Here is a 20941-nt window from a genome sequence, read left to right on the forward strand (position 1 = left end):
TCAGACCCCTTCGGGGCCTGTCTCTCCATTCTCTAACTTTGAAGATGGTGTTCTTGCTGGCGGTGTGTTCAGCACGCTGCATCTCAGAGCTACAAGCGCTGTCCTGCCGTGATCCCTTTCTCAGAATCACTCCTGAGGCAATCCATCTTCGCACGGTTCCCTCCTTTCTACCTAAAGTGGTCTCACAATTTCACCTTAACCAAACCATATCCTTGCCTACCACGGCGGGTTTGAAGAAATCAGAAGAAGGGCGTTTACTACGCCATCTCGACATCGGCAGATTGCTGCCCAGATATCTGGAAATGACACAAGAAGTACGAAAGACGGACCATCTGTTCGTCCTGCACAGCGGAAAGAAACAAGGTGAAACGGCTTCTCGGCCCACCATCGCCCGCTGGATTAAAGAAGTTATCAGAGCAGCTTACGTAGAGGCCGGGAAGTCACCGCCTCTACAAGTCAAGGCTCATTCTACCAGAGCACAAGCAGCATCTTGGGCAGAATCCAGGATGCTGTCGCCTGCAGAAATATGTAAAGCGGCGACATGGTCCTCCCTCCATACCTTCTCCAGGTTCTACCATCTGGATGTCCAGGCCAGGGAGGAGACAGCATTTGCGAGGGCAGTCCTACGCGGTCCTCAGGCAGCCTCCCGCCCAGGCTGGGAGTAAAGCTTTTGTACATCCCATTTGTTCTGAGTCCATCTGGCTACACGCTAGGAAATGTTGAGATTACTTACCTGATAATCTCCTTTTCCTTAGTGTAGACAGATGGACTCAGCATCCCGCCCGGCTGCCGGTATACATGGGTTCACCGATTCAAGGTAGGCCATGTCATTTTCTTACTTAAGAGCGTCCCCTTTGCCAGGTATCGACGCCTTCCGGTTGTGAATGCTGGTGGTCTCCAGCTCCTATCAATCGGTCAGGGGAATCTTGTTTCACTATTTCATTGATCGTCAGTACACATACATCCATAACAGCTTTTGCAAGGAAGATTACTGAGTTGCTACACTTCCTGTGGGGGTATATATACCCGTGCTGACGTCAGATCCGTCTCCAACTGCTAGCACGAGCATACTATACCCATTTGTTCTGAGTCCGTCTGTCTACACTAAGGAAAAGGAGATTATCAGGTAAGTAATCTCAACATTTGGTCATAACTTAAAACCGGAAAAGTTGATCGTAACCTGAGTTGTTTGTAACTCGAGGCAGTCGTAACTCAAGGGCCCACTGTAGTTACTTTGGAAAAGGGTAGCCAATGATAAAGGGGATGGAATGGCTCTCTTATGAGGAAAAGCTAAAGAGGTTAGGGCTTTTCAGCTTGGAGAAGAGACTGCTGAGGGAGAATATGATAAAGGTCTATAAAATCAGGAGTGGAATAGAACGGTTATTTACTGTTTCAAAAAATACAAAGACTAGGGAGCATGCCATGAAGTTAGTAACATATTCAAAACAAATTGGAAAAAATGTTTTTTTCACTTAAAAGTGCAGTTAAGCTCTGAAATTCACTGCTTTTATTTATTTAAAAACATTTCTATACCGTCTTTCACAAATAAAATTTGACCAAAATGGTTCACAAAGTTCAAATATAAAAACAAGGTAAAAAGAAGTATAAATATCTAATTAAAAATAAAAAGCTAACTAAACACAAAATAGTGAAGCCACTATTAAAAAAACCCACCCTCGACCAAAATGACCCTGCAAACTACAGGCCCATCTCCAATCTGCCTTTCATATCCAAAATCATGGAGAAAGTGGTCAACACGCAACTCACAGATTTCCTAGAAGAAAACAATATTTTACATCCTGCTCAATATGGCTTTCGTAAAGACTGAAGCACCGAAAAACTCCTACTTGCAATAACGGATACCATCCTCAAAGGCATGGATCACGGCCAATCTTATATACTTGCCCTTCTTGATATCTCTGCCGCCTTTGATACTGTGAACCATCAAATCCTAATTTCACGCTTAGCGGAGATAGGCATCTCTAACACAGCCCTATCCTGGTTCTCCTCATACCTTGACCACCGAAAGTACATAGTCAAGCTTGATAACTTTGAATCCACTCACAATCCCCTTGCACAAGGCGTTCCCCAAGGCTCCTCTTTATCGTCCACCCTCTTCAATATATACTTACTTCCACTCTGCCACCTCCTTTCCAAATTAGGACTAAAATTCTTCTTATATGCAGACGACGTACAAATACTTATTCCCATTCAGAAATCCATCAATGAAACCCTTCAGTACTGGGAAACATGTCTGACATCCATCAATTCTCTCCTCTCCAATCTACATCTAGCACTCAACGCCTCTAAAACTGAAATCCTCATCCTAGCAAATCAACCAATCGACTCGATCCACCAAATGATCCAAAATGCCTCACAAAACTACACACTGCCACCCAGTGTCAGAGATTTAGGTGTCTCCCTAGACAATCAACTAAGCTTCAAACCTCACATTAAATCACTTCTAAAAGGGGGCTTCTATAAACTTCAAGTCCTCAAAAAACTGAAGCCCCTTCTCCACGCCCACGACTTCCGCACTGTTATGCAAACCACTATACTATCCAAACTCGACTATTGCAACTCCCTTCTCCTAGGCCTCCCAGCCTCCACCATTAAACCCCTTCAAATCCTTCAAAATTCCATGGCAAGAATCCTAACAAACACCAGAAAAACTGACCATATCACTCCCATACTCCAAGACCTCCACTGGCTCCCCATCACCTTCCGTTCCCAATACAAAACACTTACCATCCTCCATAACACACTATACAATAACAACTCACCCTGGCTTGAAGATATGCCACAATTCCGTCAAGCTAATCGCCCCACTAGAAACTCCCTTGCTGGCACTCTCCAAACCACTTCACTTAAAATTGGACACCTTACCACCACCAGGGATAGAGCCTTCACCATTGCGGGCCCCACCCTCTGGAATTCCCTCCCCGCCAAACTCCGCCTAGAACCGTCCCTGAGCCATTTCAAAAAAGGAATCAAGACATGGCTCTTCAAACAGGCATACCCCAATTCCTCTCAAACCTAGTCCTTTCCCTCCTCGAACCTCCTCAGCTCCCGCTCAGCCTACCTACCTTCTCCCTGACCTCCCCTATACCTTCCCTGTACCCCCTCCTCCCTCCCCTAGCCCCCCTCATCCTCCGCCTACCCCGCCCTCCTCACCCCGTAGCAAGCTCTCCCTGAAAATACCCTGGCTCAGTTGTACCACTGTTTTCCCTCCACACCCCCCTGCTCCTTTTCCCTTTCTCCTCTCCCTTCCCGCTCCCTCCCTCTTTTCCTCCCCCCTGCACCAGCATTTATCTGTACATACGTGCACTTGCCTCCTTCATACTGTAAATAAGTTCTATATGCTAAGTTCTTAAGTGCACATGCCCCCTTAGCATTGTATATATTTCACTTGCATATCTAACCCTAGCATGAATGCAAAAGTTGTAACTCTGCTCGTTGACTCTCTTCACCTGTACTTTTATATATTATCCAGTTAGCCCCCTTCCCCGTTCATTGTAATTTCCTTTCTTAGTTACTTGTAAACCGACATGATGTGTCCTACGAATGCCGGTATAGAAAATGTTAAATAAAAATAAATAAAAATATAAATAAAATAAAAATAAAAAATGAACAAAATAAAGTAATAGATAAGAAAAAAAATACAATGTATAATTATAAGCCCTAATTCTTTAAAGGTAACTATACTAATTTTACAAAAAACAAGTAAAAGTCAGAAATTTTAAAATAAATCAAAATGTCCCAAAGTTTTCACATGGTTAACAGCAGCATGAACAATAGGTAAATGAAATTGTTGAATAGACACAAATGGTATATAACTCTTTAAAATTAAGTGTTCATTCCGTCATGTTCTGCAAAAGCTATCTTAAATAGGTGAGTTTTTACTGTCTTCTTGAATTCTTTATGGTTAGTAATTTGTCTTAATGTATTAGGAAGCGAGTTCCAAAGTAAAGGTCCTGCCACCGAAAAAGCTCTCTCTAGTTATATTTAATCTTGCCAGCCTAACTGTAGGAACATCAAGTAAATATTTATTAGCAGATCTAAGGTTTCTAGTTGGTTTGTATAACCGTAATGTAGTACAGAGCCAAGTTGAATCCGGATCATGTATTAATGAATGGATTAGAGATAATACTTTGTATTTCACACGGAATTTGATAGGGAGCCAATGTAAATTGAATAAAATGGGAGAAATATGATGTCTCATAGGTGATCCTGTCAATAACTGAGCTGCAGAGTTTTGAATCTGTTGTAAAGATTTTAAGGTGGAGTCAGGTAAACCCAGAAAGAGACTGTTACAGTAGTCTAAACCAGAAAAGATAAGAGATTGAAGAACCGTTTGAAAGTCAGATTTGAATAGTAATGGTTTTAATCTTTTTAAAGTATGTAATTTAAAGAATGAATTTTTTACTAAATGAGAAACATGATGTGTTAGAGATAGATTAGTGTCTTATTGTATTCCTAGGTTACGAGCTAGAGTATATGGTTAAGGCAGTTAGCATAGCTGGGTTTAAAAAAGGTTTGAACAAGTTCCTGGTGAAGAAGTCAAACTATTATAAACCAAGCAGACTTTAGAAATAGCCACTGCTTATCACAGCATGATAGTAGCATGAGATCAATTATTGTTTGGTGTCTTGCCTGGTACTTGTGACCTGGATTTGCTGCTATTGGAAAGAGGATACTAGGCTCGGTCTGACCCCAATGGCAAATTCTTATGTTCTTATTTCCACTTGCTTTTCTGACTGCATCTCTTATTGCTATACTTATAGTAAATCAGGACAAGAACTTCAAAGTAAGGTGAAAGCTTACCACAGCCTCCTCAGCTTATCTTTGCTTCCATAGAAGATATTTGCAAGGCTGCCACCTGGTTGTCTCTCCCCACTTTCACTGTTCATTACTGCCTAGAAAATGATTCATATCAAGATAGCAGTTTTAGTCAAGCATTTCTCAAAAGTTTTAATTCCTTTAATTCTCCCATCACCTCATAATAAGGGTTGCATGTTGGTTTTTTTTTTTTTTTTGGTTTTTTTTTTTTTTACTAGTGATGTAAGAGCACAAAAGACTTTTAATGCAACCTTCTGCTTGAGAGTCCCCACTTGTGTAGCCGATTGTCCTGCTTGTCCATGGAGAAAGCAAAGTTGCTTACCTCTAGCATGTGTTCTCTGTAGACGGACAAATAGGCCCCACAATCCAGCCCTCCTCCCCACAAATTTGCAGATTAGCTTGCTACAAAGACTGAGGAGTCTCATGCTGCAGTAGCTGAGTGGAAACACGTGCACTTGCTCAGAAAACCTTCTCTTTCTGAGCTCTGAGAGAGCCTTTCCATCTCAGTACTATTAAATGACATTGTGTGACTGATTATGTACTGTCTACAGAGAGCATCATTTACAGGTAAGCAACTTTGCTTTTTATTCTGTCTTAAAAGATTTTTTTTTCTTTACAGACCTATATTAAGTAAAATGAAACAAAAGGTTCCACTTTTGTTGCCTGGTTTTGAAAGTGTTGACATAATGGAGGAGTCCAGTGGCCCTTATTCTGATCCTGTAAGCATCTGTTTAATGTTCTTATATAATTATATCATTTGCTTTATTGTTTAAGATAACGTAGAGAGCTTCAGTAGCAGTGATTTCTTATCAGCCTTAATTAAAAATAGATGTTCAGGAAGTTTAAAAATGCAAAAGATTTGTCAAAGTGCTATCAAAACAATACTGAAGGCATTCTTGATGGATATTTCATCATTTATTCTATCACACACTGCTGGGTAGCATTAGAATTTAGCTCCCTCAGTGTTCTAGTGTATATATTAGTTAGAATATTATAGAGGTGTGAATCCTAGTGACCCAGTTCTTTCAACTCCCTATAATTCAAGTATAAGCAAACTTTTTTTGTATGCAGGGCTATTTTTGTGGCTTTTACCTGCACCAGTGGCTGGGGGGGGTGAAGGGGAGATTCCTCTCCCTCAAGAGCTCGGTCAAGTTGTAGTCCGAGGAAAAGAACAGCACAGGTTTATACTCCCAGATTACATAATAAAAGAACACTAATGCTATGCAATATTTTGCTATACTCAGCAGAATTGGTCCTTTTTTTTTATTGCATAGCCTGGGAGTACAATAGAAGACTGAGGCCAGCGTTCTCCCCATTATCCTACTTCTGAGTCTTCCTCCCTCCTACCTGCGCGGGAAGCTGGCTTCCTGTTCTTATGTCCCATGGCAGCTGCCTTTTCTTCTACTTATGTGATGGTTGGCTTCTTTTGTGCCACGTAGCAGTTGGGTTTTTTTTCTATGCAATCAATGGCTGACTCTTTCCATTAAAGTACATAATGGCAGCTACATCCCCCTTTCATCTGGTAGAGAGCAGGGGAACATGGATGCTGTAATTCTGCGGCTGTCCCTGTTCATATCCTCAAAAGTCCACACTATAAGGCCTTTGATGTGAGCAATAAGAGCTGCGGAGCTATAGGATGGCAGGCTAGTCAATCTATTAATTCAGTGAACTCCTTTCAAAGATGAGCATGCCAGATCAAAGGGTTCTGTAAGCCAGTTTTGGCCAGTAAGCCATAGTTTGCCCACCACTGCTTAATTATCATTTCGCAGATGTTTTAGCCATGTATAAGAAGCACAATTGAAACTAAACTGGAATTTAGTGGTTTGAACATTGTAATAAGTTTGATTTCATATATATACATAGAGAGGGATAAACGCTAAATAAAATACTTGATCTGAAATACTTCTAGTGTAGTTGAGAGTGTTAAATATGAATGTAAATAAGCATATATAAGCTAAATGCACTGTACATACTACTAGCAGCACATCCTAAAGAGGATTGTGACTAGTCTACACATCTTTTCATTTAACATTAGAAATTTTTTCTTTTAAACAGACAGAAAATTCTCAGTTAAACCCAAAGATAAGTGGAATTGAGGTCAAGTCAACTGGAAAACGTGATTCCTTGCTGTTCCGAACTGAAGACTCAAAAGAAAATACCACAACTCATGGAACGCACGTTAAAGTAAGATACTCCAGAAAATTGTATTGATTAACAAGCAAAACATGTGAATGCAAGGTTGAAGAATGTGGCATAAGTAACCTTGGATATTAAATGCAAAGATAAGATGACATTACTGGGTAAAAGAAATACTTCCTTCAGATACCTTCCTGTATCCTGCAATCTTTGGGTAAAGATGGCAAATATTGGCCATTTTCACCTGACATGCTTATGTAAGGTAGTTGTTTTTGTGTGGGTGTATTATAATTTCACTGTCATAGTTCTTCAGAATTCCCCAGTAATTTTTTGTGTTGATTTTGATAGAGCGTAGTGTACTATAAGCAGTCAAGTTTCTTTAATTGGGATATATGGTTGACAGTATTGGTAAGAATAAGTGGGCAGACTGGATAAGGCCAGTTTTAATCTGCAATATTCTCATATGTTACTAGTATTTTGTGTGTTCTCTGTATCAAAAAGTCCCATTTTTGCTCATTTGGACAACTTAACTGGGACAAAAAAAAATGTTTTCATAGCATTTAGAAATGAAATAACTTCAGGTGCTGTTCCAGTGGCATGCCCTCAGAGACCTGATTGCATGTTTGAGCTAGACACTTAACATCTTGGTCCGACTGAAGCTGTATGTGCTGTGTAGGGAGATTGCATTTGAATAATGGGAGGAAGACATTTAGAAAGTAGTCACTCTAGTGTAAATGGAGTGTAGATGAATGCATTTATCCAAATTGATGATATGGTGAGATTACAACTTACCTGATAATTTTCTTTTCTCTAGAGCAGGGGTCCCCAACCACCGGGCCGTGGGAGTTTTTTGCCGGTCCGTGGCGCCGCCAAGCACCGGCAGGTGTGTCGCGCGCTCCCGGTCTCTCCCGCTGCCGTTGCCACCGGGCTGTCAGCACGTTCAAACCCAGTGGGAACGGCAGCGGTGCTAGAAGAAGCTGTGGCACCCGTGGCTGGCCTTTTCTCCTTCCCGCGCCTCCCCCCCCCCCCCCCCCCCCCCCCCCCCCGGTGACCCGGAACAGGAAGTGATACGCGGTGCGCGGGAAGGAGAAAGAGCCGCGTGATAAAGTAGTAGCGGCGGCTGCAGCATCGGCCCCCAAGCAATTGAAGCAGCCGGTAATCGGGAAAGAAGACAGCAGCTTGAGCCTCCCGTGGCCGATGGGATTTTTCTTTCTTGGCCTGCGGGGGCTGCTGCAGCTCCCATTTGTGCTCCGGAGGGGAGAGGAAGTGAGTGAGAGAAAGAGAGAGAAGCAGCCAGCCAGCCTGTGTGTGATTGACTGGTCAGAGAGCTGATGTGTGTGTGTATGTGAGAGACAATGAAAGTGATTGCTCAGGGAGATGACTGATGTGTATGTGAGAGTGTGAGACATTAGTCAGGGAGGTGACTGATGTGTGTGTGTGTGAGAGAGAAAAAGCATGGAAGTGAGAAATCTGGGTATGTGAGAAGCATGGGAGTAAGAAGCCTGGTGTTGTGGGGGTGTATGTGAAAGAAAGCATGGGAGTGAGAAACCTGGGTGAGTGTGCATGCATGAGAGAGAGAGACTGCTTGGTAAGGTGACGGTGTGTGTGAGAGAAAAAGACTGGTGTGTGTGAATGTGAGAGAATGTGATTCAGGGAATAAGAAGCCTGTGCACATGGACAGAATGGAAATGAGAGAGAGACTGGTGTGGGTGGGTGTGTGAGTGTGTGTAACAGAGAGAAAGTAATTATGGGAATGAGAAGCCTGTGCATGTGAAGAGAATGAGCATGGGAGTGAGAAACCTGGGTGTGTGTGACACACAGCATGGGAGGGAGAAGCCTGTATATCTGAAAGAGAACATGGGAGTGAGAGACTGGTGAGTGTGTGTGTGTGTGTGAGAGAGAGAGAAAGTAAGTGATTATGGGAATGAGAAGCCTGTGCATGTGGAGAGAACAAGCATGGGAGTGAGAGACTGGTGAGTGTGTGTGTGAGAGAGACAGAGAAAGTGATTATGAGAGTGAGAAGCCCGTAAATTTAACTAGAACACGGGAATGGGAAGCCTATGTGTGTATGGCATGAGAGAAACTGTTCAGGAAGGTGACTGGTGTGTGTGCCAAAGACTGTTTGGGAGATGATTGGTGTGTGAGAGACAGAAACTGGTCATGGGGGCATGACTGGTATGGTGTGTGTGTGAGAGACATGGGCACTAAGGAAGAGGACCAGGAGTATAGAGCTTAGCCACTACTGCTGCTTCTGGTGTGTGCCACGGCCTGCATGGAAGGGGAGTAGGAGAGCTGCTGGAGGGGGTAAGTAAAGGTGGCTTTTTAAGTTTATTTTTCTTGACTGCCATTTTAATTGTGTGATGTCTGCTTTTTTTGAAATATTTTATTGGTGTTTGGAGAATGTTTAATAGTTTTTATGAGTTTTTAATTGTTGGATGTTATTCTGTTCATAGCTGTTTTGAAACATTTGTTCTGCTTATTAGTATAGTTTTACAATTATTTCTGTGTGGGGATCTATAGCTGCTTGCTAGTTCTGTTTTCCTAATAAGAGGTGTATTGGTTTTTAGGACCTGATTTAATATTTGTAGTGTTGCCTTTTCATAGGTAGGGTTGCTCCTGTTTGAGAGTATTCCATAAATCAGGTGTAACTGTGTGCGGATTCGTTTATGTGCATTACTACAGATCCTGGGAGTATGTTAGGTCGGTTCTGTGTCTGTTACCGAGATGAGATATTTTGCTAGCATGTAAGCGTTTGTATCGGTCTTATTTGTTGTGTTTTCTCAAGAGGACATGCATTGGTGGTAAACTGCTGTCTTTTCATAAGTAGGGCTATTGAGCCTGGAAGTAGAAGGAGTTTGAGTTGCTGTTACTGAGATGTCACCAGAACCAGAATATCTTTTTTGTAGGGTGAGTTGTATGGGGAATGTCATAATTCTGCTTTACATCCATTATTGTGGGTCAGGGGGGTTCCCGTGGATACAAACTGTACTTTTACAACTAGCCCCGTGACTATCATGGGTCAGTGTGCCATGCATGTGAGAACCTATGGTGAGTTGAGTCACATTCACATTATAAATGTCATAATTAAATGTGTGCACTAAAATCCAACCCCCTCCATAACCCCGCCCCCATATGACCAAAGCCCCGCCCCTGCCGGGCCATGGAAAAATTGTCTTGCTTGAAGCCAGTCCCTGGTGCAAAAAAGGTTGGGGACCACTGCTCTAGAGAAATTAGGCCAGTCCATTGCATCGGTTATGTATGCCTACCAGCAGATGGAGACGGAGATTGGCAGGCTTGCTGGTGTCATGCCTCATATAGCCTCGTGCTGACACCAGCCTGCCAGTATTTTCTGCAAAAGCAAACTCTGGACAAGTCTGATTAAAAACACTGTTCCTTTAGTAGATAATAGTATTCATCATTATTTTAAACTTCCAGAAGGCTAAACAAAGAAACAAAAAAAACAAACCTAGAAAATCAACCCCACTACATAAACTCGGGGAGTGTTCTTTTTTTTTAACTTGCCAAAACCTCACCCATAGAATCTTCCTGTGTATAGCATCTCACAGCCAACAAGAGCTCCCAAGAATCTGAAAGGTCAAAATTAACAGCATCTGGACCCTTTTCCTAAGTTATAAGTGAGGTCCAGTTTAATATATCATAGGCCTCCGCAAGGTCTTTTCCTTTGGCAGAGCCAGTTGTGGGAATATGAAACTTCAGTAATGTTTTTTATGTACCTTCACAGGAGGATAAATAAAAGCTATATAGCTTATGTCCTTCCAGTTGCTTGGGAGGGATCTGAATGTTGTGTTGCCACAAACAAAATATTGTCCAAGGAGAGCAAAACCCTGTGTCGCATCTGAACTATCTGCCCAGCAGTGGTCAGTATAATATCCGCCTCGGTATAATCGATTGAATACTACTCCAGCAAGGGTCAACTAGGGTGTCATTACAGGAGCCTTTTCTCAGAAATTTTGGGGTACCCTTATTGTTGACAAACATCCAACAGAAACCTTGTTTCATGGACCAGTTATGAGCAGTCCAGCCAAACTTATTAAGAACCCAGATACAACTATCAGAGGAATTACCCAAAAAAGGGACCGTTACCTCAGTTTGAAAAACAAGTGAAAGCTTTAAAAGTGGGTTTGAGCAAAAAGGAAGTGTTAACTAATGTAATAGAACTGTTGTCCCATGTGACAATGTTTCAGGAACCATTACTTATTGGGTTGAAACCATTGAACCAGTAGATAACATTGGCAATCAACTGTGATGGAATCGGGATAAGCTAAGAAGTGCATCCCTGCACTAATGGAAAGGGGAGTTTTGACACATACCCAACACTCAGAAATGTTCAGAGTGGAAGTTAGATTGGTCACATACTTAATTCCAGAGTTCTCATGAAGTATGGCATCAGTGGCAGTAATACAGAAAATAAAGAACAGGAAGGAAAACATTAGAAAGCAAAAACAAATATAAAATGCAATAAAAGTAATTGAAATAAGTAATGAAAATGAAATGCAAATGTGCTTAAGAAGTGGAAATAAGTTAGTCCATGAGCAGTAAAAGGACAAGGGCGAAGGTCAGTTAAGAGAGTCCAGGTAGTTTCTCCAGCAAGAATAGCAGCTGTAGGAGTAACTGTCTCGATCTGAAATGGACCCGTATGCACAGGGACTTTCCAAATCTTGTGTATGAAGTTCTTTCTGTAAACAAGATCCCCAGTGTGATATCGATAAAGTGGTAATAGCAAGGGTGGTACTTCAGTTGTTATGGCTGTTGTTTGCTGAGTGGCCACCTGCAATTTATGGACAAAAACAGAAAGGTGGTCAGGGAGTGCAGGGGTGCTGGGAGCATTCCCCACCAGAGCAAAGCTCAAAAGGAGTAATCTTACACACTCGCAGTGGAGTGTTTGAGAATCATTAACGTGGCAGGCAATGCTTGTAACTACGATTGGCCAGTGGTTATTATCTGGCGTAGCTTAGTTTTCAGCAAACCATTGCATTGCTCCACCAATTTGCTGGAGGTAGGAGAGCATATGCTAACATGCCTCCAGTCGACTGCCACGTGTCCTTTCAAGTCTTGTAAAAGACTATTCCTGAAATGTGACCCATTATTAGTAACTATTTTGTGTGGTGCTCCAAATCCGGGAATGATATGAGTCACCAGTGTCTCAGCCATAACCTTAGCTGATTCCTGTCGGCAGGGAGTAGCCTCTATCCATTGAGAAAATGCACACAGACAAGTAAATATCTAAATCCTTTACATGTGTCAGTCATATCTGTGAAATCACAATGCCATTCCAAGTAAGGACCTAAGGGTTTAGGAATATGTTCCTCTGGGATATATATTCCATGCCTGGGCACAGCAGTTGTACATACCTGACAATAGGAAACAAGTTTCTTCACATTGGCTCATTAGATTACATGCCCAAATAAGTTTGGACAAAGCCATCTGCATAGCAAATGCTGACAAATGGTGTGAGTAGTGGAATTCATGTAAAAGCAAATATAATGTATCAAGTGGACAGCAAGGAAGCCCATTAGGTCCAAACTACCCCACTCATTTTTCATATGTGGCCCCATTCAGACTCTACCTATTCATTCCTTCTTTAGAAGCATATTGTTGGAAATCAGCAACTGACAGCACAGGGGATACAGAGGAACTATTTTGTGTTTGTGCTACTTGTAACTGTAAGTCACGGTAGCCAGAAACAGCCTCATTGGGGCAGTGTCCGCCAAGCTGTTTCCTTGGGTGAGCCAATGATCAGGGCTCTGAGCCCACTGCCAACAAAGAGCAGTCTCAATTTTATTTCTACCTCTTTCTTGTAGAGTCCCAATAATTATTTCCCAGAGTAGCAAATTAGCAATAGGTTCACCCAAAGCTGAAACAAAACCTCTTGTGCCATTTTCTTAAATGTTCATGCAAAGAGGCAATCACATATTGTGAATCGGACACACTAGTTACTGGCTCTGTGGATGATGCATTTAAACAGCACATAACACAGAGCTGCAAGCTCTGCCTGTTGGACTAATTCCCTATGACTGAGGAAAAGGTGGTAGGATGGTACATTTTGGGGTCAGTACTTTTTTTTTTTTTTTTAACAGGAATGGTAAGTGATGCTGTCCTATCTACTAAGATCCATTGCCTTCAGGCTTTGTTAGAAATTATGGCCCATGATTATGAGAGAGTTTTTCATGCACAAACCTCAAAGTTTTATTTTATAGCTTTGTGAATATTTCTCAAGATCACCCGGTCCTGGAGGGACTCGGGTGCATTCTACCCATTCTTAGATCGAATGTCAGCAAGTTTTGCCGCAGGAGAGCTGTAGAGCGGCTACTTACAAATTGTGGCCCTCTTTTCCAGGCATTATTGCTTAGATGTCCAGGCCCCAGAAGCCATGAGTTTTGGTGAGAGTGTGCTTCGAGTGGGACTCTCATAGTCCCACCCTGTTTAGGGAAGCTTTGGTACATCCCAGGAGTCTGGATTGATCTGGGTACGTATAGGGAAAGGAAAATTGGTTCTTACCTGCTAATTTTTATTCCTGTAGTACCACATATCAGTCCAGAGTCCCGCCCACTGGGGAGAGTCCACTCAATTTGTTCATCTGGCTATTTGGGAGTATTGTGAAGAACGTCTCAGCTTTTGATTACTCCTACACAGGTTTTTGTGAAGATGAGTTTGTTTTCTGGTTCCTCTCCCCTCATTCAGGGGAATTTTATTATTCACTGAGTTGGATTTTGTTGTGTTTCTATTATGCTTGGGATACAGTTCAATACTGAGGGACTGCAGGAAGCACTTCGTGTTAAGTGTCAGTAAAGCTTTCTCTAGAGGGGAGGCAAAACCCAGGAGTCTGGACTGATCTGTGGTACTACAGGAACGAAAATTAGGTAAAAACCAATTTTCCTTTGAATATCTTCCTGTCTGTCAGGTACTGGTAAGTAAGGGAAAATTCTAATTATAGTAAGACCTGGTGACAAGCACCTACCTTCCCAATTTTCCTTTGAATATCTTCCTGTCTGTCAGGTACTGGTAAGTAAGGGAAAATTCTAATTATAGTAAGACCTGGTGACAAGCACCTACCTTCCCTGGAAGGTTTAGCCTGCATCAGCCTTCTGATTCCTCACCCCTAACAGGGAGGACAGAGAAAGAAAGGGCTAAACAATACAGACTGGCCTAATTTAACTAGAGGAAAGCAAATTATCAGGTAAGTAGTGATTTCACCTTTCTCACAGGACAAGCAGGATGGTAGTCCTCACATATGGGTGACATCACAGGATGGAGCCCAATCACGGAAAACTTCTGTCAAAGTTTCCAGAACTTTGACTGGCCCCTACTTGGCATGCCCAGCATGGCACTAACCCTGCAGCCAGCAGGGGTCCCCTTTCAGTCTTCTTTTTTCCACGCAGCAGTAGCCTCGCGGTAAAGGAGCTCTGCAGAGATTCCTGACAGGAATTTTCCTCACGGAATTACTAAAAGTTTATTTGCCCCACAGGGGTCCCTCCTATAACTTTTTTCAAGCCGTGGAACTCCGGTAAGTTTTTACCCGTTTTCCGTCGATTACCATCGAGTTTGGCCCTCGCGGCCTACTGGCTGTCGACTGTACCTCAATTTTTTCTATGGCCATGGCGTCGGGGTGCCGTCGGTGTCTGGACTGTACTCGCACCACGTCTATCACAGACCCTCATAAAGGCTGTGTAATGTGTCTTAGACGAGAGCACGATGTCCCAACCTGCACCAAATGTGCCTTAATGACACCAAAAGGTCGCAAGGCCAGAATGGAGAAGATGGAACTTCTCTTCCGTGCTCCATCCCTGACTCCGTCGTTGCATCGACGTCGTCGGAACCGGCACCATCAACTTCGCGCCAGTATCGACCACCGGCTGGTGACCATCCGGCATCGACATCTCGGCCTTCAACACCTTCTACTCCCCCTCAGGACCGAGGCGATCGCAGAGAGAAACATCGCCACCGACATCGTAAGCCTCGGATCATCGAGGGAGCGAAGCCATCATCCGAGCCACCATCGAAAAAGCCCCGTCCAGAAAAGGCACCGACCCTTTTCGGCAACCGGGTCACCGAGGCAACCCTCACCCGAAAGGGGATCGGGAGCCACGACTCTGCCTTTAACGGTGGTCCCTCCGGCTATGCCTCTGCCTCCTTCTGTTCCGGGGCTGCTTGCACCAGGTCTTCGAGAAGAACTGGACCGGATGGTTCAGGCAGCCATGGACAAGGCAATGCAACGACTCCAGATTCCTCCGGCACTGACACGGGTACCGATTGTGGAACCGAGCACCGACCCGATTCCAGCAGCGTTGGCACCACTGCTATCCAGGATGGAAGTGCTCATTGCTGCTTTTCCACCGATGGACCCCGGGTCTCCGATGGCTCTGGTGCCCTCTCCAATTACTCTGTCATTGGGTGGAGAAACACCGTTCTGCATCCCTCCATCCGGAGTCCTGCCTCAGCCATTGATGCCGATACGTCCCTGGCCACCGATACAATCATTGGTGCCGATACGTCCGTTGGCGCCACCAAGCCATCCATCGATGCCCTCTATGCCTGTGCTGGTGCCTTCGATGCCTTCATCGGTGCCTCCGATAATTCCTCCGATTCCTTTGGAGCCTAAACCAGGACCTTCAGGTATCCCAACACCCCGTCCCCCTCTAGTTCCTAGAGGGACAGGTGCTGATCTTTATGATACCTGGACTGATGATTCCTCACCAGACACCGATGATTTACCTTCACCCACTGAAAGTAGGAAGCGTTCTCCTCCAGAGGACCTCTCCTTTATAAATTTTGTGAAGGAAATGTCTGAATTGCTTCCCTTCCAATTACAGACTTAACAGGATGACAGACATCAGATGATAGAGTTGCTCCAATTCCTGGATGTTCCCAAGGAAATAACCTCCATCCCTATTCACCAGGTTCTTCTAGATCTCCTCAAGAAGAACTGGGAGCATCCTGGCTCCATTGCTCCAGTACACAGAAAGGCTGACACTACCTATTTGGTGCAGTCAGCTCCAGGCTTTCAGAAAACTCAATTGGATCACCAATCTGTAGTTGTTGAATCTGCACAAAAAATAGCAAAGAGATCAATGCCTCATACCTCTTTTCCCCCAGGCAAAGAACAGAAGTTTTTAGATGCCATTGGCCACCAGGTATTCCAAGGCTCAATGCTCATCTCCCGGATTGCCACCTATCAGTTCTATATGACCCAATATAATAGGGTCATTTTTAAGCAGATACAAGACTTCTCAGATACCCTGCCTCAATTCCAAGATCAGCTTCAAACCCTAGTGAACAAGGGTTTTGAGGCAGGCAAGCATGAGATCAGATCATCCTATGATATCTTTGACACTGCCACTAGGGTATCTGCAGCCACTATTTCGGCAAGAAGATGGGCCTGGCTCAAGTCTTCTGACCTTCGCCCTGAAGTACAAGACAGGCTATCCGACCTGCCCTGTGTGGGGACAATCTGTTTGGCGAACAGTGGTGGAACTTAAGGACCATCATGAGACCCTAAGACAGCTCTCTCTGATGCCTTCTGACTATTCTTCTAAGCAGCCCTTCAGAAAGGACTCTAAAAAATAATTCTTCCGCCCGAAGAAGTCCTACCTGCTACCAACCGATCCCGTGCCACGAGACCTTTTCAAAAAGCACAGTCTTGTCAAAACACGTAAACAAAAGCCACAAGCAGCTCCTCAGCCAGGGCCTGCTTCAGGTTTTTGACTTTCACCTAGAGAGCAGCAGCCAGATTCCACTGCCTCACATATCAGTGAGAGGTCAATTGTGCCACTTCCACAACATATAGCACTCAATCACCTCAGACCAATGGGTACTGGCGATAATTGCTCAGGGTTACCAGCTGAACTTTCTCTCCGTGCCACCAGACTCCCCACCTTTACCGATGTGGAGAACTTCCGATCACTCCATCCTTCTGGATCAAGAGGTCTCCCTCCTTCTCCAGTCCAAGGCAATAGAACCCGTGCCCTACTCTCAGCATGGCCTAGGGTTCTATTCCCGGTACTTTCTTAGAGGAAAGAAGTAGTTAGAACGAATAAGCAATTATTCTTAAGTTTTTTTTTTTACCCGTCCTTTTATTCATAATTTTATTTTGTTTAAATATCTTATTGTATTTTAACTACCAGAATTTATTGTTGCTTTTATGATTTTATGATTCTATGATGTGAACCGTTGTGATGTTTCTTGCGAATGATGGTATACAAAATTTTTAAATAAATAAATAATCCCCAAAAAATCGGGAGGCGTTCGTCCTGTTCTGGACCTACGGGCCCTCAACAAGTACCTCCAGCGAGAGAAGTTCAAGATGGTAACCTTAGGCTCGCTTTTTCCTCTTTTACAAAGAGGAGACTGGCTCTGCTCTCTGGACCTCCAGGGCGCATACACTCATATTCTGATAACTCCATCTCATCGCAAATACCTGAGGTTTCTAGTAGGCCCCAAGCACTATCAATACAGAGTGCTTCCATTCGGCCTAGCATCTGTGCCACGAGTCTTCACAAAATGCCTCATAGTTGCAGCCTTCCTCAAGACCCAAGGTGTTCACGTCTACCCATATCTAGATGACTGGTTAATCAGGGCTCCCACTAAGCAAGGTGCTCTGTTGTCCCTCAATCTAACATTATACACTCTAATTTCATTAGGATTTCTCGTCAACTACGACAAATCCTACTTAGTCCCATCTCAAACCTTATCGTTCATTGGGGCAGACTTGGACACCTTGCAGGCAAAGGCTTTTCTGCCTCAACAGCGAGCGCTCACTCTTGTGTCTCTTGCACCAGCTGCAGTCTCAGCAATCCGTGACTGCCAGTCACTTTCTCATCCTTCTGGGACACATGGCGTCCCCAGTTCAAGTCACACCAATGGCACGTTTGGCCATGAGAGTCATGCAATGGACTCTACGATCGCAATGGACTCAAAGCGTTCAGCCCCTGTCGACCATGGTCCACGTAACAGTCTCACTCCGTCAGTCTCTTGCCTGGTGGAGGCATCAGACCAATCTCCTCCAAGGCTTGCCCTTTCAGGCTCCAGACCCTCAAATAACTCTCACCACCGATGCTTCCAACCTCGGCTGGGGAGCCCATGTGGCCAATCTGCAGACACAAGGCTCTTGGTCTCCAGAGGAAGCCAAACACCAAATAAATTTCCTGGAGCTTCGAGCAATAACATATGCTCTCAGGGCATTTCAGGATCACCTCTCAAATCAAGTTATCCTGATTCAGACGGACAACCAGATGGCCATGTGGTACATCAACAAACAGGGAGGCACAGGCTCCTTCCTTCTGTGTCAGGAAGCTGCACAGATATAGGCGGAAGCTCTCTCCCACTCAATGTACCTCAGGGCCACCTGGTTGCCGGGAGTGGACAATGTGTTGGCAGACAAGCTGAGTCGCATCTTTCAACTGCACAAGTGGTCTCTCAACCCCTCTGTAGCGAACTCCATTTTCCAACAATGGGGATTTCCTCAGATAGACCTCTTTGTGTCTCCTCAAAACCGCAAAGTAGAGAACTTCTGTTCTCTTATTCGCAACAAACACTCTCAGCCCAGAGACGCATTCTCCCTCTTCGTGGGCAACCGGTCTGCTCTATGCATTCCCTCCACTTCCTCTTCTCTCGAAGACTCTCGTGAAGTTACGTCAGGACAAGGGAACCATGATCCTGATAGCGCCTCACTGGCCATGCCAAGTGTGGTTTCCAATACTGCAGGATCTCTCCATTCGCAGGCGCATTCCCTTGGGAAAGGACCCACTTCTGATCACTCAAAAACGATGGGTGCCTCCGCCTTCCCAATCTTCACGCCTTGTCCCTGACTGCATGGATGTTGAAAGGTTAATCCTTCAGCCACTTAACCTTTCTGAACCAGTTCCCGTGTCTTGATTGCTTCACGGAAGCCTTCCACGAGAAAAGCTTACTCTTACAAATGGAAGAGGTTCACGTCATTGTGCTCTTCTCAGTCCCTTGATCCCTTTTCCTGTGCAATCACGAAGTTTTTGGACTATCTCTGGCATTTATCAGAATCAGGTCTAAAGACTTCTTCCATCAGAATGCATATCAGTGCGGTAGCCCGCCTTTCCCATAAAGGTTCTGGGGATGTTCCTATATCAGTACAACCCCTTGTAACACGTTTTTTGAAGGGCTTGCTTCACCTCAAGCCTCCACTGCATCCTCCAGCCCCTTCTTTGGACCTTAATTTGGTTTTGGGTCGGCTCATGAAACCACCATTCGAGCCTCTTCAATCTTGTGAACTTCGATATCTCACATGGAAAGTGATTTTCCTTTTGGCAATCACTTAATCTCGCAGTTAGTGAATTACAGGCTCTAATTACCTATCCACCTTACACTAAACTTCTGCAGGACCGGGCGGTACTCCGCACTCACCCTAAATTCTTAACTAAGGTAGTTTCGGATTTTACCCTCAATCAATCCATCATACTACCTACCTTTTTTCCCAGGCCCCATTCCAATCCAGGAGAGCAGGCTCTGCATACCCTTGACTGTAAACGGGCTCTAGCATTTTATCTAGACCGTACAGTTGCCCACAGGAAGAGCACTCAATTGTTCGTCTTCTTCCACCCTAACAAATTAGGGCAACCTGTGGGTAAGCAGACTCTCTCCTCCTGGTTGGCGAACTGCATATCCTTTTGCTATCAGCAAGCGGGCATTCCATTTCAAGACCGTGTTAAAGCACACTCTGTGAGGGCCATGGCAACTTCAGTAGCACACCTGCGATTGGTGCCGCTTCCTGACATTTGCAGGGCTGCCACCTGGAGTTCTCTCCATACCTTTGCAGCCCATTATTGCTTGGACAAAGCTGGAAGACAAGATTCCATCTTCGGCCAGTCTGTCCTTCGTAACCTGTTTACAACGTGACGAACCAACACCCTTCCGCCTGCCCGGTGGGGTTCAGGATGCCCTCTACCAAATTCCACTCCAGTTGCTGTGCCTGTTGCACGCCTTTGGGTGCATTTTGGTGCATGTTAGGACATCCTCAGCTCGGTACTCACCCATATGTGAGGACTACCATCCTGCTTGTCCCTGTGAGAAAGCAAATGTTGCTTACCTGTAACAGGTGTTCTCACAGGACAGCAGGATGTTAGTCCTCATGAAACCCGCCCGCCGCCCCGCGGTCTTGGGTTCGTTACGTTTCTTATTTTATTTTTCGTCACTGCCTGTAGCTTTCAAACAAGACTGAAGGAGGACCCCTGCTGGCTGCGGGGTTAGTGCCATGCTGGGCATGCCCAGTAGGGGCCAATCAAAGTTCTGGAAACTTTGACAGAAGTTTTCTGTGATTGGGCTCCATCCTGTGATGTCACCCATATGAGAGGACTAACATCCTGCTGACCTGTGAGAACACCTGTTACAGGTAAGCAACATTTGCTTTCTCTCTGTTCGGTTAGGCCAGTCCATCAAGCATGGGATGTACCAAAGCTGTTCCCTGTGTGGATAGGAAGCTGCTGGAGTCCCTCATAAAACCATTGTAGCAAAGGAAGCCTCCTTCCTTACCTGCACATTAAACTGTAGTACTTTGGTTAAGGGGGGGTAGTAACAGCCGCATCAGCAAGCTTACTCCCCCCCTTCCCCCCCCCCATGCTTATTTCTTTCCCCAGACTGTAAGTCAGTGTTCTTGTTGGTTGCTGTCTGAATCCATTTCCCCTTTTCCTCTTTCCCCCCTGCCGTTGAAGCAGAGAGCAATGATGAAGTTGCATCAACAGTATGAAGGCTTATTGGTTAAGGGTAGTAACTGCCGCACCAGCAAGTTAAACGCATGCACTTTTTTCTTCATTTCCATCTTCTATACTTTAGGGATCCACAGTATTTATCCCATGCCTCTTTGAATTGTTTCACTGTTTTTGTCTTCAAAACCTCCTCAGGAAGGGCATTCCAGGCATTCACCACCCTCTCCATGAAGAAATATTTCCTGACGTTAGTTCTGAGTCGTCCTCCCTGGAGT

At 44.5% G+C, this 20941-nt stretch overlaps 1 protein-coding gene across 3 annotated transcripts in view; it reads left to right on the forward strand.

The window, feature by feature from the left end:
- The window catches only part of RIF1 (replication timing regulatory factor 1), a 438203-nt gene that overhangs the window by 253108 nt on the left and 164154 nt on the right, over positions 1-20941 (forward strand). For all 3 annotated transcript variants that reach the window (XM_029605462.1, XM_029605460.1, XM_029605461.1), the window contains exons 25-26: positions 5459-5558; positions 6895-7023. In XM_029605462.1, coding sequence (XP_029461322.1) covers positions 5459-5558; positions 6895-7023 — 229 coding nt within the window. The remainder of the gene's footprint in view (positions 1-5458; positions 5559-6894; positions 7024-20941) is intronic.

This window comes from Rhinatrema bivittatum, chromosome 6 (genome assembly GCF_901001135.1).
Source record: "Rhinatrema bivittatum chromosome 6, aRhiBiv1.1, whole genome shotgun sequence".
NCBI classification, from domain to species: Eukaryota; Metazoa; Chordata; class Amphibia; order Gymnophiona; family Rhinatrematidae; genus Rhinatrema; species Rhinatrema bivittatum.